This window comes from Pararge aegeria, chromosome 1 (assembly GCF_905163445.1).
Source record: "Pararge aegeria chromosome 1, ilParAegt1.1, whole genome shotgun sequence".
Classification (NCBI taxonomy): Eukaryota; Metazoa; Arthropoda; class Insecta; order Lepidoptera; family Nymphalidae; genus Pararge; species Pararge aegeria.
In genome coordinates, this window is record NC_053180.1 from 719,500 (window position 1) to 737,785 (window position 18,286).

Consider the following 18,286-nt stretch of genomic DNA (forward strand, 5'->3'; position numbering starts at 1 on the left):
CTGTCTGGTCTGGTCCATCTTACCTACAAAAACATGAAACTAAGCGATTTAGCGTCACGGTACGATGTCGCTTAACTATAGGTATAAATTTAAGTTTTGAATGCAATTAAAAATACAATATCATATTAAGGTTGCGCTAATCGAATACGCCTACATAAAACGTATTGCATCACTAATTTAAATGTAAATTTATCATATCGTTATATACAATGATAACCTAACTTTAAAGAAAATTACATTTGCTTCAAAGTTGGCGATGCGTTGCCCTTGGTGCGTAAATTAACTTAAAAAGTAAAAATAGCAAGAGGGGAAGAATGGGGAAGAATAGTTTCCACCCACGCTGCTAGCGTAAGGTTGGTGATCTTTCATGATTATTTATTATTATTATATATTAGTGATAACAACCGGATCCAAGAGTCTACTCTTTGTGCCGGAGGCAGTCTAGCTTTAATAGGCTGAAGATGATGAAGATGATGATTATTTGGAGATCCGGTTTTGGTAATGACATAATTTCGTAAATTCAAGCAAAAATATATTCATCTGAATTCAAAAACTATTTTTTTTCAGTTTTCAAACGACGAATGCAAAAATATATTTTTTTTAATTTATTAACATTTATTTCTTGACACTTATATTGATTAATTTTGCCTTAATCACCTTGGTCTAAAATGTTACACGCCGTCAAGATAAAATATCACGCATGCATACTCCAGTTTATTTCTTCCGATAATAACGAAATAAAATGCATTTTTAACCAAACTCATGCACGACAACCTAAAGGCCAGCGTCCTCTTAAACAATCGCGCGACATCCGTGCAACGTTGGAAGCGTCGATAACATCTGAACGGTCGCTTAACAATTAAAATGTTTTGCAATACTCCGCGCAGACGGAAATTAGCTGATGGCTGAACAGAGGGAATGCCTGGCTGAACACCTTGTATTTGCAAAAGTCTAAAATTTTTTGTTTAGCCTATAAACGGATTAGCAAGTGAACCTAGTAAACTACTATTACTATTATTCCTTTTCAGTATATGGATATTTAGGGTGTGATAATTTATAAACATGATTGCCATTTTAGTGCATGTCTACAAATCTGCTAATTTAAAACAAGTTTTTGGATCTCCAACCAATTTAGCTAAAATTTTGGTTTGGAAGACATTAATTGTACCAATTCTGTTCAGTCAGGACGCAAATCCCTAATAATCTTTACTAAACTGGCAGGTTAGAAATGACCCGTGCACAAGTTACATATATAGCAGGATCTGAACTTAATGTAAATGAAATTACTTAGATACAAAGAGATAAAAAAGAAATGTTAAATCCGTTCGAGAGCCTTACACAGACACACAGAAGAAAAGAGTATTTAAATGAAACAAAAATAGTTTTGCCGTTACTCCCTACATAAATAAATAATAATTGAATACGCAGAAAAATTACAATAATTATAACAAAACATCTCTAAGTTACGTATGTAAAATAAGAAATGAAATAAATTGCAGCAACAAACTTTAATAACGATATAAACGCTTATAAATAGTGATAAGTCTAAGTACAAAAATCTTAAAATTAATTGCAATCATTCTGAGGTGTAACTTTTTACACCATCAATTATTGTACTAAAATGATAAAACACTTCAAACAAAATACAAAGGAAACTGTTCCACGTTAGGTTTATCTTCTTTCGAATCTCCATCTATATCTATTTTTTCCGTCCCATAATCCAGAGAATTTAAAAAATTCATTTGTTTCTTATACATTACATATTCTGAATTAAAATATTTAGTTCTTTTTGATTCTTCATCTGTTATTTCTTTTGATATACTACTTATGGGATCGTCGTATTTATTTAATTTCGCCTTTTTATTTACTCTAGTTCTGGTGAAAAGTACTAGCGCTGCATGTGTTGGTGACTGCTTTTGAGTAGTAGTTTCTGTAAATCTAGGAAGTTCTTTACGTTCTTCTTCTTGGTTATAGCTTTCTTCTATCCAACTTAACTTTATCCTACTATTATGAATATGTGCATCATTAGCCTGTTTGGACGTTGATTGTCCATTTTCCAAAATCCCAAGAGGTATTCTCGTTGGTATATGGTGTGTTAATGATTTACTTATTATATCTAGTGGTTTAGTCGTAGTTAGAACATCTCCATCATCTTCTTCTGGTTCATCCGTAAATAGTTCATACCCTTTACCGTTTTCTTTCACTACGTTATTCTTTTCATTATTAGATAAACTGATAACTGTATCTTGGGTAGTGGAAAAATATACTGTGTCTTCCGTTTCAGGCATTTCTTTTACGTTAAAGTTATTACTCTTGTGTTCCTTTTTATAATATTGATAATAATCACTATTTTCTTCATCTTCATCCATTGATTCAAATGTTTTAAATTTAGGCACTGCATAACTAGCTGTGTTATTAGTTTCATCCATTTTGATAGCATTTGGCAATGTTAAAATAGATTCTGTAGTCTCTTCTTCTACTCGTGCAGGAACATACTCAAGTACTTTTTTCCTCGAAACTTTAATGTCAGGCGCACTTTTGATGGCATTTATCAATAAATCTATACCATCGCTAACTGAAAAAGTATTAATATGAATACTATGCAATAAACAACTATAAAAGCTATAACAACTTTAACTATATAAAGCTATGTTCATGCAAAAACAAAACTAGACGAGTATATGGCAAAGCAAACTATAAAGTTTTAAAATAATTTATTAGTACTTAAGCAGTCGTTAAAATAGCAAATCATTGAAACTATCCTGTACCTGGAGATATCCTTAACTGTTTTTTCTGCTTTAACAAATATTCCATTAATATTAAAAGGTATTCTACAAGACCATCGTCTTCCATGGCTTCTCTTTTAGGTCTGTTCTTAATACCGAATTTTTGTGCCAGATTTTTCAATTTTCTCAGGTTTTCGATTATATTTTTCGTATAAACTTCTAATGCAACTTTGTCGTTATTTTTAATTTCATTATTTACTTTCGTATGTTTTTCTTTATATTTAGTCGTATTTCTCTGAATCTCTAACGACATTATTACATCATACATTCGTTTCATGAATTTATTTTGAACTAAATTGTAGTTTAATAAAAGTGCCTTTATTTTATCTAACTTTTGTTCAATCGTTATATTTTTATTTACATTCACCTTAGTGGCCTTTATGACTCTGTGATTATTAGGATTTATAAAATAATGATCTAACACTTTCGGATGGAAAATTATACGACTTGGTTTGGTTCGTACAATGTCATTAAGAATGTGTGCAAAATTTTCCATTGATTGTGTGAATATTTTGTGATTTTGCTTAATATATGCAACTTGGACCTTCTGTGTCTGTGTTAAGTCTTTTAAGTTATATTGTTCGGATTTATCTTTGACTATTGCATGTAATTTTTCGATATCATTTTTTATAAATTGTTTATGTAGATTCACCAAATTATTATTTTTTATTCTATGTATTTGAAGTAAGTTTAAAATCCCTTTGATACCGTTAATCGAGTTCATTATTCTATTACTTTCTGCTTTTAATGCATAAATTTTCGAAGATATATTTTTTCTGTGAAGGTCTATTTTACAAAATCCGAAATTATTACATAAAGTCCTGACCAAATGTTTTTTCCATGTCAAGTTAATTTTTAAGTTTTGCTTACGGTTTTTTTTGCTGAAAACCCTTTTTATATATTTCATAATGTCAAGATTTTTAATTTTATTGCCGTTCATCGTGGTTTTTTTATTATCAATAACAACTAAGTTCTTAAAGAGCTTTTTAAACTTACATAGCTTTCCACATGTTGAATTAGTTTGAAGAGAAAAATTATCATTGCAATGATTTGTTTTGCTACTAATATTTTTACTTCCAGTCATATTTATATTTATCGAGTTACTAAAATTTATGAGCTTTTTTGTAAAATTATTGAGTATTTTTTCTTCAGAAAAGTGGTATCGTACGTTGGAAGTATTTAATGGCAACACATTAAAAATGGGTTCGTTTTTTGCATTCTTTGATATTCCAGGAATTGAGAATCGTTCTTCTTGGATTTTTGTAAAGTTTTTACTACTATTTACTTTAATGAACTTCAAATCAACAATATATTTAAAATAATTAGATGTAGTTAAATTTTCTATTATTGGAGTTGCTAACATTACACCACTATCAAAGGATTGGTATACGAAAGATTCTTCTGTTGTATTAGTGTCAGTTGCAGTTGAAATCATGCTTGTAATCTCTCTCTTACTTCTTTTACCCTTATGTAAGCAGTGTTGTTTTTGTAAATTTTTTTTGTGAGATATATTTTTCTTACTGTCCATCACAATTTTCTCCACAGCATCCATAACTTTTTTGTAAATTGTATGAGCGATATCCCTGATGACCTCCTCATTATCTTTCAAAGTTTTAGTATTTCCTTTAACAATTTGCACAGATGATGGTTGCATAGATTTTTTAATTATTTTAGAGTTAGATTTTTCATTGCTTTTTGGAGTTGGCTTCTTTTTGTAAACTGGTGCTTTTGCTTTCTTTATTGTGAGATTCTTAGGTTTATTTCGTTTTTTTGTAAATTTACTTTGCGACTTAGCTGGCTCATTGATTTGACTGAGTTGTTTTCCTTTTGCCTTGATAATATTTTTTGGTGGGTGATATTTGTTTGGTTTCTTTGATGTTTCAGGTTTTTGTTTTTTTATTGTAGTAGGAGCTTTTTTCTTTAGTGCTTGAGGTTTCGTAATTTTATTCCTCATTTTTTTCTTTCCCTTATCTAAAAATTCATAATAAATATATATTAAAAAAAAATTAATTTAAGACACAGTTTGGTAATTAAAACCAGATTTTCCAAACTGTGTCTTAAATTTGTAAGAAATTCATCAATATCATCATCAAATCCATCGATTAACATCTATAGCTGGACATAGGTCTTTTGTAGGGCGTTCCGAACTCCACGATTCTGGGCAGTTTGTATCCAGCGGCTCCCGGTGACTCGTTTGACGTTGTCTGTCCACCTGGATGGGGGTCGACCAACGGTGCGTATACCGGTGGGGCTATCGCACCAACACCTAAGAACCCTAACGTCCATAGGTTCTCCGAGCTATGTGCCCTGTCCATTGCCACTTCAGCTTCGCGACTCGTTGAGCTATGTCGGTTTAGTTCTACTACGAATCTCCTCATATTTTCTCATTTGATCACATAGATACTCCTAACATAGCTCTTTCCATCGCTCGCTGAGTGACTCTGAGCCTTCTTATGAGGCCCATAGTTAGCTACCACGTCTCAGATCCTTACGTCATCACTGGCAATCGCACTGTTCGAAGGTATTCTCAACCAGAGATAGATTATTTTATTTAAATAATACTAAGTTTTAATATAGCTCTACATATAATATTTAAGTACTCTTCGTAAAGTTCTAGTGTAACGACTAAATATTATTATGGGAATGTAAAGTGGGCATTTAAGTATATAATAATTATATTCAGTTTATTATTCATAAACTTTTTCTAGACTCCTAAACTCACCATCGGTACAGAAGCTCAGGGTGTGGCAGTCCCACCTACCATTAGCGTCGCAATCACAAACTGTACAGCCGAGGCACCAGTCCGCTGAAAGAACCAACGTCTATATTGTTAATGCAAAAATGTTTTTTTGTTTCAACCAATCGACCTGAGTTCTGGCATAGGAAAAAAAACGGAGAGTACTTTTGGTCTTGAAAAAACAATAAATGGTCAAGGTTGGAATACAGGAACATTTGTATATTCCTCGTAAAGTCATCCTTCATTCACCGTATCATGAGATAGTTGAAAGTATGGAGACTTACAGAGGCTACTAGAGGTCGGAAAGTCTTGGTAAAAGTCTAAAAAAGTCTAACGGCTACTTATTAAGGTAAACTGATTTCCGTGCTTGGTTATGAAATTAAGAAGTTAAGAATTTTGGGCTGGTGTACCTACCTAACTTTTCTAATTAACTTATTGAATCTCGTACCTGGTGGGCATCCTTTGCTGTAGCTGGATTCATACGGCTTGCACTCCTCTGAAGTGTTTTTGTTGAAAACTGTAAATAATAAAAAAAATTGTTACTGGTTTTCCTTAAAAATATTACACAAAATATAATTCCATCTGCTAAAAAGTTTTGTACTACAATTTTCTTTGAAACTTAAGACCTTGCTTTTAAGGCTTGAGTACGACCTGGGCTCCAACATGTCGACGCTTTTCTATCCAAGACTTCAACATAGCTACCCAAGTGAGATAGCAGTCAAGGGCTAACGTTTCGTGAAATATAATAAAATGCTTTGTGGGATTGAGACAGATACCGCCATAACTATTTTCATCATTAAGTTGTTCTTATCGATGAACTTTGTGGGTAGGTACCTACTATTGCAAGGTATTATATCTATTGTACAAAGGGGCGTTCTGTACAAAATATTATCCCGTTACGTGGTCGCTTACTATGTGCCTCATAAGAAGGTTCAGAGTCACCCGTCGTGCAATCGAGGTAGGGAGGTAAACGCTGGAAATATCTCTACGTGAACAAAACAGAAAAGGGGGGTTACGTGGAAGAACTAGCGTTATTGACATAGTTCAGCGAAGGGCAGTTTAAGTACGGAGACAGGCCTAGGAAGAAGAAGAATAAGAAGAAGAAGATAGCTCAGCGCGTCGCAAAACTGAGAACCGATGGACGTTGAGGTCCTAAGGTGGTTGGCCCATAACAAGATGGACAGACGATGTCTAACGGTTTGCTGAAAGCCGCTGAAAACAAGCGGCCCAGGATCGTCGATTTTGGAACTCCCTACGAAAGACCTATGTCCATCAGTGGACGTCAATCGTATATATGTATATTATTCATTAATATATTCATCAGACATCTTAGTACCCATAACACAAGCTACGCTTACGTTGGCGCTAGATGGCGATGTGTGTATTATATTTATTAATTTTATTCATTACGATGACGACGAGTCCAAATTATGTTGCTTGGCGTAATATAATAAGCGTTGCTCAAATGAATTACTGTAATACAACGGTAATTATTTATCGAACTCGACGCAGCCGCTTCCTTTTTGCTAATTACACGTAAGAGTTAGTGAAGGAATTTGTTGAAATTGTGCGATACGGGATGTTACGCTGTAGCGCTCGTCACCTATACAAGCTACATACACGTATATATATTTTTTTATTCCACTACAAGTTAGCCCTTGACTGTAATCTCAACTGGTGGCAAGTGATGACGCAGTATAAGATGGTTGCTGGCTAACCTATGGCTAGTGAATATGGCGGTCATCCCCCAAATCGATTTCCACGCGACATCGCACCAGAACACTAAATCGCCAAGGCCAAAGCCTCCTACCAAACAAAAAAATAAATATTGGCCTTATTAATCCTTTTTTTATGATTACCATTAATGAACATGTAATCCCCATTTTTATAATTTACTAGCGACACGCCCCAGTTTCGCACAGGTGCTTTGTAGTATGTAATTTTAATTTGGTTTTCGGGAGTTTGAATGATACGCCCGCCACCAGCCCTGCACCCGTTTTTAAATCTCTGATATCCTCTAAAATGATATGATGTAAAGGACAAATTTGATCCACATGAAATGCACAACGTATCTAATGTAAATATAATCAAATGATTGGATAAGAAATACTACAGTATTGTTTAAAATAGTTTTGTAAATAACCCATATTCTTTTTGTAAAATGATGAAGATAATAATGGTCACCGAGGGTTATCCTTCGGAGATAAGTATATACCGTCCTGGACTTTTTTGTAGATCATGTGGAGGTCGGCAGGTCCCTGTTAATCTTACCATCCTTCGCAGCATCACGAAAGAAAACTTCAGCGAGTCCGGGACTCCTACGTATTCTGTCCCTGAAAAAAAACATGCGGTAGCATTTTTTATCTGTATTCTACTAAAGGTATTTTAAAATAATATATTAAATTATCTTTAGTAGCTTTCGCTACTTTTCTGTAGGCATAATCAAGCTCTACAATTTTCTCTAGAACGCAATCATATATCTCGGCAGCTTTCGTGTGTATTTCTTTTGTAGCACTCTGCTTGACAAATGTAAAACTCGACACTGTAATCTTTTACACTATATTCTTATTTATGATTTGTATTTTTTTTTTTTTTTTAGAAAATATCCTAGAATTTACGTCAGTCACATCTATTGGCTGCATTTATACACGCATGTGGTGGAGACTTAACTAATTTTATTTTTATTGTTTGTTGTTCTTATGTTTATGTTATAACATGATCTGTTTTGTGAGTTAAAATAAATAAATAAAATAAAAATAAACGTTTTTGATCGCCTGTTTATTTCAGACTTACTTTGCTTTGCAAATCCGAGTACCACGTAAAGCAATCATTATTCAAATGAACATATAGCCTCTAGCACTCACATATAATCTGGCTTTCTATTGGCAAAAGAATTTTCAAAATCGGTTCAGTAGATCCAGAGATTACTCACTACAACCTCACAAACATTACCACTTCATAATATTGAATGCGGCATTTAGTATGAAAACAACACACACTTCAACATAAATAGAATTTGTTATAGTAATCCCTAATTTGCCGCTTCATACAATGTTTACAGCTTAACTTTATTGTAAAGACGGCTGTATAGGTTACAACCTTTGCATTTCTTTTTCTTTGTACGCGAAAATTTACATTTTTCCATACAGTCAACTGTAGCTGTCAAATTCATAATTAGAATATTTCGATCCAAAATTTAAAAAACGCCTTTACCGCACCTCTTTTTGTCCCGGAAATGGTGGTAGTGCTGAACGTCACACCTTCTAAGCTCTCGGCGCCAGCAGACCGCCGTGCCATTGTCCCGACAGAAACACAAGCGACATGCGGGCTCGATCGCGTTCCAACGTAAGTCTCGTTTGAAATAGTAGCCGACGTCGGGGCATGAAACTATCTTTTCGATGATATAGGTATCTTGTGGGTTGTCTGAAACACCTTAATTTAAATATTAAACGAATGTTGTATGTATAAAATAGCTTCGTGAATGCTTTGAAAATACAATTGGCCTGGTATGTGGCTCTGATTTACCGAACAAGAAGACGATTTAAGAATGAAAATATCATAAAATCTATTTCTTTTTAAGAGTATATTATTCAAGTTCTCTTTGAATGAAATTTTTTGTCTACAAATCTATTTCTCATATATATAATAAATAAATAAATTATCCGAAGAATTATTTATGCCTACATCAATAATTAAGTACTAAAAAGCTTAAATGAAACGTAAACGTAACGTAATTAGCTAAGTGTTGTGGTTACACTGATGTAACCCGAATATGACTCGGGCCGATTCCTCACATGACGACTCGGATGTTTAGGGGTGTTCTGTGTAATTGATCCATTATATATTTGGTCCAGACCTGATGAAGATGACGCAAAACACTCGCAACTCGTAGTAAACATTATAGTTTTCAGCCTATAAGATGTATCGAAATAAGTATGGGGCCGTGGATGTAGTACTTCCCCGAACTTGTTATGTCACAAAAAGCTCTAAGTAGGAGACTGATGGTTATACTCGCTCTCCGAAGCGCAGAGAAGAGGTAAAGAGCACATTGCTAACCATGCAACATCGAGCCCCTATCATAAATAATTGACTGATTTAGTGTCTTCAATACACCACACCGCTTTAGTTTCATAATTTCTTGTTTACAATTGAAAAAATGTAAGACCCAAAAATTTGAGAACAGAATTTAGAACATACAGAACCCTCATGCAGCCATTATTGCATGCAGTGCATTGTGTCCGAAAACAGTGAAAACGCCCCACGCTCGTCCCACTTTACACCCGTGGAATGTGGCTAGCTCACAGAATTTTTCCCATTTGCCCATTTTATGCTAATTGTTTAGAACATAAGAGGTCCGTCTGTTCGAGAAACACTACTAAAGTGGTTTTCGATGCTTTAAAATTAATTGTGTACACGGTTTCTGAATTTACTTAATTCTTCGGAGTTTCATAATAATAAAGCGTTCAGCAACACAGGAAAATGAAAATCCGACAAAAACATAAACAAATGATAACAGTTTCCGCTGAACAGATAATTCGATTATAAATATTATGACACTTTCTATAAACACTGAGACATATCAAAGGCTTGAAATGGATGGTTTTTTTTATCGGATTTATTTTTGGAAAAAATTTTTACCGGTTTCCCAGACACAACATCTAAAATATTTTCTCACTGCATTTTTCAAAAACTAATCTATGCAGATCCGCTTCAATTGATCGTCTAGTAAATAGTTACAACAACCTGGCCAACCCTCACGATACGCTAGAAAGCTTTAGCAATAAAATTGTATGTGAATGAAATATTTATAACTGCCTAAATTTATTATAAATTTTATTTTTAATTTAATATAACTTATATAATCGATATAATAGTTTTATTCAGATTTACACTATCAAATCAAAATACACTTTATTTTACACCAAATACAAAGAATAAGAAAAAAAACACAAAAAAAAGGTACATTAGACCTTATCGCTTTAAAGCGATCTCTACCAGGCATCCTACCAAAGTACATGAAATACATTATCATTTTTAATAGTTTTTACTTTTTATTTTTTATTTTTTATAATTTGACCGGGGATAATAATGATAATGCTGTATACACCTATAATCGATAATTGTAATGGCACTAGACAACATTTGTAAGTTTAACACAAAATTTAATGTTTTTATGAATGTTTCTACAATTAATTGCTGGTGTGTCTTACGAATAAATAAATAATAACATCATAAACAATAGGTATACAAAGCATTTTAACGACCCAAACCTGTGCTCTGTAATATTTTGTAGGACAGAGAACTTCGACATTTTATACAACTTCAATAAGTGTGTGAGCATTTTACGGACCGGAAAAAAAAGAATATTATTAAAGTAGCCCGCGGGTTGTATTAATTTTGATAAAAAAAGGTAAAGTTTCGAATTTAAAAGGCAAAGGCAGGGGTTATACCCTCTTACCTACCACTAAAAGTCTAAATGCATCATAACCCATACTAATCATCCTAACCAATGGACAGTAGGGATTACGCAGGGATCACCCCCTCCCACCAACCTCTGAAAAGTCTAACTGGAATAAGCTTCAGCATTGCTTACCCTTCGCTGTGGCATAGAAAACCGCAGGGGAAGTTCAAATACATTTCTATCATTATAATCATCATATCAACCCATTACAGGCCCACTACAGGGCACGAACTCCTCCTACAATGAGAAGGGTAGTCCACCACGCTGACCCAGTGCAGATTGGTGGACAAACTCCTATAAATACGTTTAAGTAATCTCGATGATGCTAGCAACGTTTCCAGTCCAAACGTTCACGGAGTGTACTTCGGCTTATCTATCTCTACAAAGCTAAATGTAGCGTCAGTATTACTTACCTTTCGCTGCGGCATGGTAAAGCAGTAGCAGTAACGCAAGCATGCTCGTTGAATGAGGCGGCAAGAGCGCCGGGTCGCAGAGCTGTTTGTAAACATTGCGGAAGCCAACGCGATACTGGACCAGAGAGGTACTATGCTTGGGTAAGAAACGATACTGTTACTTTAAAAATTAGACACAGAAACATATTATTTTGCTAGCTATTGAACGCATTCATCACCCGCGTATATTACGGTTTCTTTACAAATCCCCAGGGAAAAAAACTGGCCAATGTTACTAACCCTTTTTTCAACTAGCTCTTTGCTAAAGTTCTAGTGAATTGGCGCGTTAAGTAAGGATAAACAAACATAAGACAATATTAAATCATGTCATGTCATATAATAGTACATCAACCATGACCTGTAACCTTCTCAGAATTTTTTAACTTATTGTATTCGTCGACATCATCATCTCAAGCATCCATGCAGACTGCAGTTATCGTTCTTTTTGCGCCTTTGGTTGCGTGGAAAACGTTGCTATGTGGCGATAAGACTACGAATTATACCTTCTAACTTACCGCTCTATAGCATTTGTTTTTTTGTGATTATTGTCTGTGCACTGCTTGTGGAGAAATTGTCTAACTCACATCTGAGAGTGGCCGGAAGTGGTCTTAGAGATAAGTTTTACTTTGTTTACCTCATATATTAGTTACTGTGGCCACAGTTTTGTTACAATAAAACTAAATGGCATCCCGAATCCGTCCCAGAGGCAATACAGTGTATTGAGCAAACATCTCGTGTTACGAAACCAAGTGCATTGTTGACGATGCTCGCGCTACGAGTACTGCTACTCTCCGGTACGTGTGTTTTCGCAGTGTTTCCTTGATTTTCATAGTTAAATCATCATCATCATCTACCGATTATCTGCCCACTCCAGGGCAGGGCAGGGCGTCCACCACGCTGGCCAAGTGCGGATTGGCAGACTTCACACGCCACTGAGACAGTTATGCAGAACTCTTAGGCATGCAGGTTTCCTTGCGGTGTTCTTCTTCACCGTTGAAGCTGTTTACCCTCGATATTTAATTGACTCCCGAACGAACCCGGGGGCACCTACTCAAATTCACAGCGCTCACCGTTGCGACAGGGAGGTCACTTTCAGTGTCGGGTTGCCACTCTGGCACCTTGATACCATAACCTCAATTAGAACCTACGTGTTACGTGCCCCGCCTATTGCCAATTTATCTTCGCAACTCTTTGAGCTACAGCGGTAACTCTCGATCCTTTTTACGGATGCCCTTTATAATTAGTAGTAAATATAGAGCCTGATAAAAAAGCTCAGTCACTCATAAAAACGATCAGAAAGCTTTATTCGGAGTAATATGATCAAATTCCAAAAAATACTTATCAAGGAATTTCTTAGATGAACCAGAGTGAGCAAAAATTTGGTTTAAGACAAAGTCAAATATTCTTTTATTCTTATAGAAGGCACATTTTAAAATATGTACACGGTAGCGATACGATGTTGATAACTACGTTCGTAAAGTTAAAACCAAAGCTACGAGGGTTCCAAACGCGTCCAAAACAAACTTAGCTAGGTGTAAAGATGCTAAAAATGCAGTGTTTGTAGACCGGCGGGGTCTAGCCATCAAGTAGAGATTATTCTTTTAAGACTTTAAGTTATAAGTAGTAATAATTACAAACTAAAATTAATATTTACAATAAATATAAGCCGTCTAACTGTCCACTTATGGGCATGGTTCCCAAAATGCTGGCGCGATTGCCTCTTTGAATTGCTCGACATAGCCGTTGGGCTAAATAAGCGCCAGCTGTTGGGTCACCAGATGACAAGACCAATTTTTGGATTTTTTTAAAGGAGAGAACCTCTTAATATTAATCATATCCTATATATATATATATATATATATATATATATATATATAATATATATTTTATTTATATATTTGTTCTTGTTGTCTTTTCTATGTTTTTTTCCTTTTACGCCATTGGTTGCCTGGAAGAAATCGCTATGTAGCGATAAGGCCACCAAATTGTACTCTCTTGATATATCTCTGTAACTACTTTTTTTTTCTTTGGTGTACAATAAAAGTGTATTCATTCAAGTGTATTCATTCATTCATTCATTCATATCCTCAAAAACATATTTAGTATGGCCAAAATCACTCGTCGTCGTCGTTATAGTGGTCTCAAACAATGCTGCCACTTAACTCGCGCTGCTCGTTTTTCGATAACAAGTCACTATCACATTGGGGCTTCACGTGAAAATAATATGTTCTCGCCCTCATTGTTTCATAATTTTGCAGGATCATGGAAAGAAACTGATTGTATACCTTTAATGTCGCAGTATACAAATTGTAACAAAGGTATGTAACTAAAGATTTTAAAATTAGATTTTCGTGGTTAATCAACATTTCTTAAATATAGTTAAACGGGTACATACCACGATAATAATTTGGGATTTTTCGATATTTCGACACAATTGCATGGATCGTGGTCACGGCAGGACACTAAAGAGGTAAGTATGCAGAAACTAGCACCCTGATTCATCATCATCATCATCATCATATCAAAGTCAAAGTCAACGTCAAAGTCAAAGTCAAAAATATCTTTATTCAAGTATAAATGGCCCATTGGTGGCACTTTGGATGCGTACATAAGAATTACACGGTGGTGAGATGATGGCGATAACCACATTCGTAAACTTAAAACTAAAGCTACGAGGGTTCCAAACGCGTCCTGGTCTAAGAAGAAGCCCACAACAAACTTAGCCGGGTGTTTTTTTTTTGTTATCACCATCTCACAATTTCATTTTAAATTATTAGAAGAGCAACCTGGTTAGAGCAATAATTTACACCCAAGCTTTTTTATCGATTACGTAGTCCTTTATACTATAATAGGACTTTTCTATAAGCTTACGTTTAATACAAACTTTGAACTTTTTAAGAGACATCTCTAAGATGTCAATTGGTAGTTTATTGTAGAATTTTATCTAATTTCCTTTAAACGAATTATGTTACCTAGTATATTGCACTGTAAGTTTATTCTTACTTCTAATGTTTAAATTATTGCAGTCACATTTTTTCTTAAATTTAGAAATGTTTTTATGAACGTACATTAAATTTTAAAATCTGTACTGACTATAACCTGTATCATTATTTTAAAATCTTTAAATTTATCTCACAATGACTCTCTCGGGCCCATTTTGTAGATCGAACGAACAGCCCTCTTCTGCAGCACGAAAATAGTGCTAATATCAGCAGCATTACCCCAAAGTCAAATTCCATATGACATAATGCTGTGAAAGTAACTAAAATATACCAGTCTAGCAGTTCAATCCATTACCGACCCGTTACAGGGCACGGTCTTCTCCCACAATGAGAAGGGGTTAAGGCCGTAGTCCACCCCGCTGGCCTAGTGCGTACCACCCTGACCAATATAGTATATTATTGTGGAACATGGTTTAGTCCCGTAATAATAATTGTCAAGGCGTAATGTTTTAATTATTTTATGTATAAACAGATACGGTAATGCAGTGTATGCATAGGTAGTAAAAGAAACAGATGATAGTGCCAACCGGCACTGTCTTCTGTTATATTTTGAATGCCCTTTATACTTTGATCTTTTTTTAAAATTGAATTTAATATAAATTAATTAATTAATGTGTATAAATTTTTATTTTATTTATTTATTTTATTTTATTTACATTAAGTATTTGCCTTTTTTAATGGGTTTTGCATATTGCCTGAAATAAACGATTATTATTTTTAAAATGCATGATTATATATATGATTATACGCAGAGGGAAGAAGCTCGAATCCACTTTCGGGTGGCCGAGTTCGAATTCCAGCACACACCTCTTAATTTTCAGTTTCAGTTTACAAAACGTAAAAGTAAGTAATTAAAAATATCACTTGCTTCGACGGTGAAGGAAAACATTGTGAGGAAACCTTTATGCCTGAGACTAAATAATGTGCTCAAAGGTTTTAGGAGTCCATCAATCCGTACTGGGCCAGCGTGGTGGACTACGGCCTTAACCCTTTCTCAGTATGGGAGGAGACCCGCTATCACGTATATGCTGTCGCAAGATTGCGTTTACAAACTAATAAATCGCGAATTTTGCGGAGAACTTTAAGCCGTTGGTTCCGATTATTTTTCACTAACATATAAGAAGCCTTAAGTTACGTGTACGCTATATATAACAGTCTCCCATGATCAAGGAGACTGGGTTAAGAAGTAGAATTGTAATTACGCTGGCGAGCTGATTAATAATATTTTTTTTAAATTCAAAAAATTCAATATTCAAAATTCATTTATTTCAAGTAGGCCTAATACAAGCACTTTTGAAACGTCAAGTCTGTCCGTGTGTAGTGACTCTACCACCGGTTCGGAAGGCAGATTCTACCGAGAAGAAGCCGGCAAGAAACTCAGCAGTTGCTCTTTTCCAACATCAAAAATTTACATTTTACATTTTAACATTCATTTTTCTATCTTGTGAGAGATGAAAGCGGAGGCGGATGCTTCCAAGCAACCTTGTCATTAAGAAATTCATCAATTGTATAATAACCTCGCTGTAATAAATGTGTTTTAACACATTCTTTAAACTTATGCATTGGTAGGTCCAAAATTACCTTAGGAATCATATTATAAAAGCGTATACTCAATCCCACAAATGACTTCTGCACCTTTCGCAGACGATATGCAGATGTCACTAATTTATGACCATTTCTTGTAAGTCGACTGTTTATATCCACTTTTTGTTTATAAAGACTAATATGTTGTCTTACAAATACTATATTGTTATAAATATATTGTGAGGCTACCGTAAGTATACCAATTTCTTCAAATTTTTCACGGAGGGATTCACGTGATTTAAGTTTATATATTGACCGTACAGATCTTTTCTGCAATATGAATATAGTTTCAATATCAGCAGCTTTGCCCCATAATAAGATCCCGTAAGACATCACACTATGAAAGTACGCGAAGTAAACAAGTCTTGCTGCTTCTACGTCAGTAATCTGTCTAATTTTCCTGACGGCGTAGGCAGCCGAGCTTAGTTTACCTGCTAGTGTATCTATATGGGTACCCCACTGAAGCTTACGATTAAGATTAAGATTGTAAGCTTCAGTGGGGTATAAGGTCATGCCCAGAAAAACTGTGGAATCTTCCATTTTTAGTGATTCTCCATTTATTATTATATTTTTATTAATTTCTTTACATTTGGTAAAATAAATTCCACACACTTCGTTTTTTTTGCATTTAAAAGTAAATTATTGACAGTAAACCAGTGCGACACATGCGACATAGCACGGCTTACATCGTCAGAGTTGTCTCTACCTCTATCATTTTTAAAAATTAGAGATGTATCATCTGCAAACAGTACAATGTCACAGGTTTCACTGACATGGTGTGGTAGATCATTTATATACACCAAAAATAGAAAGGGACCCAAGATTGAACCCTGTGGGACACCCATTGACGTAGCCGACCCCTGCGACTTAATGTCTTTTATGCAAACCCTTTGGGTTCTGTCACTGAGATAAGAGGCAACCAAATTTAGTGCAACGTTTTTGCAATGGGCTAGTTTGAGAAGCAAGGTTTTATGATCAACACAATCGAATGCTTTGGATAGATCACAAAAAACACCAATGGCATTGTGCGAACGTTCCCAGGCATCGTACACATGTTTTAAAAGTTTAGCGCCTGCATCCGTGGTGCTACGACCTTTAGTAAAACCGTACTGCTCCGGATGTAGTAAGTTATTTACATTGAAGTGATTCAAAAGTTGATTTAATATAATTTTTTTAAAGACCTAACTAAGAGCTGGTAAGATTAAAATGGGTCTGTAATTGTTAATGTCGTTTTTATTGCCAGATTTAAATAGAGGTATAAGTTTACTATGTTTCATTCAATTTGGAAAAGTACCTCTATCAACACATTCATTAAAAAGTATGGCTAAGTAAGGGGCGAAAGAGAAATTCAGAAAATATTTGCACTGGCTGCCATACGTGCAACTGTGATGGAGTGGGAAGTTGGAACTGTACCGTGACGCAGCGTTGCGCACCTGCCAACACGACGGACGTCACCCACAGGACTTTCGTTGTGGTGATGGAAAAGTTAAAAGATTGTAAGCTCATTTCATACAAATGGTTGCGGTAAGGGAGTAGGAGCGATGATGTTCTGAAATTTTTTTTAGATATTAAAATATACCATGGAAATAAGATAAAAAGATCTATAACATATGATAATGAAACAATAACAGAAAGAAAGAATAATGAAGATAGTGCCAGCGGGGAAATAGTAACAGACAGTAATATTACAAAGAGATCAAAGATGTTGGTAATGCCATTTTGTTTTTAGTTTTTTTAATACAAGAACGATTTCATTTTTTATTTTAGATAGATTGTACACACAATCTGTTGAAAGTCCTACATTTAATTATTTTACTAACTTATTTGAAACTAACAACCATGTTATGATAAAAAGAGAAATTGAATTAGAATCTGAACAATTTCAACATAATTTATCAATTATCCCCAATAATTCGTACACAAATATAAGAGAACTTAAATAAAACGTTTTATATCATTTATTTCATTTTGTGCACGAAAAACAAAGAGAATTAGACCAACTAATTTATATCAAGGATAAACTCGTTACATATTTCAATTCTTTTTCTGATATAAATAACAAAAATTCTGAAAAAAGTGAAAAACATCATTTAAATTTTTACCAACTTGAAATGATAGGGAACTAGGGAATGATATGAAACGAATAAATCATCGAGTTAAGCAAATAATAAAATCACAAGTATTAAATAGGCAAATACACAAAAATAAATCTGTAAAGTTAAATAATTATTCTCAGACGTCGAGTGTTTCAACAAAAAGCAAAA

At 34.5% G+C, this 18,286-nt stretch overlaps 1 protein-coding gene across 1 annotated transcript; it reads right to left on the reverse strand.

The window, feature by feature from the left end:
* Positions 1-1,508: 1,508 nt before the first annotated feature.
* Positions 1,509-11,440, reverse strand: LOC120624836. Its single transcript, XM_039891614.1, has 8 exons — positions 11,398-11,440; positions 8,742-8,955; positions 7,795-7,856; positions 5,972-6,040; positions 5,509-5,592; positions 4,148-4,757; positions 2,769-3,667; positions 1,509-2,575 (listed from the first exon to the last, which is right to left on the reverse strand). Exons 1-8 carry the CDS (start codon positions 11,438-11,440, stop codon positions 1,635-1,637), a joined length of 2,922 nt encoding a protein of 973 aa, XP_039747548.1. The 3' UTR covers positions 1,509-1,634.
* Between the last annotated feature and the right edge of the window lie 6,846 nt (positions 11,441-18,286).

Excerpts from the sequence above, each read along its gene's own strand:
- LOC120624836 (XM_039891614.1), bottom strand. The coding sequence starts at position 11,440 with ATGCTTGCGTTACTGCTACTGCTTTACCATGCCGCAGCGAAAG. Across the intron at positions 7,857-8,741 it reads CATTTCCGGGACAAAAAGAG|GGACAGAATACGTAGGAGTC; the intron begins GTGCGGTAAAGG and ends GTTTTTTTTCAG. Across the intron at positions 5,593-5,971 it reads CAGCAAAGGATGCCCACCAG|CGGACTGGTGCCTCGGCTGT; the intron begins GTACGAGATTCA and ends TGGTTCTTTCAG.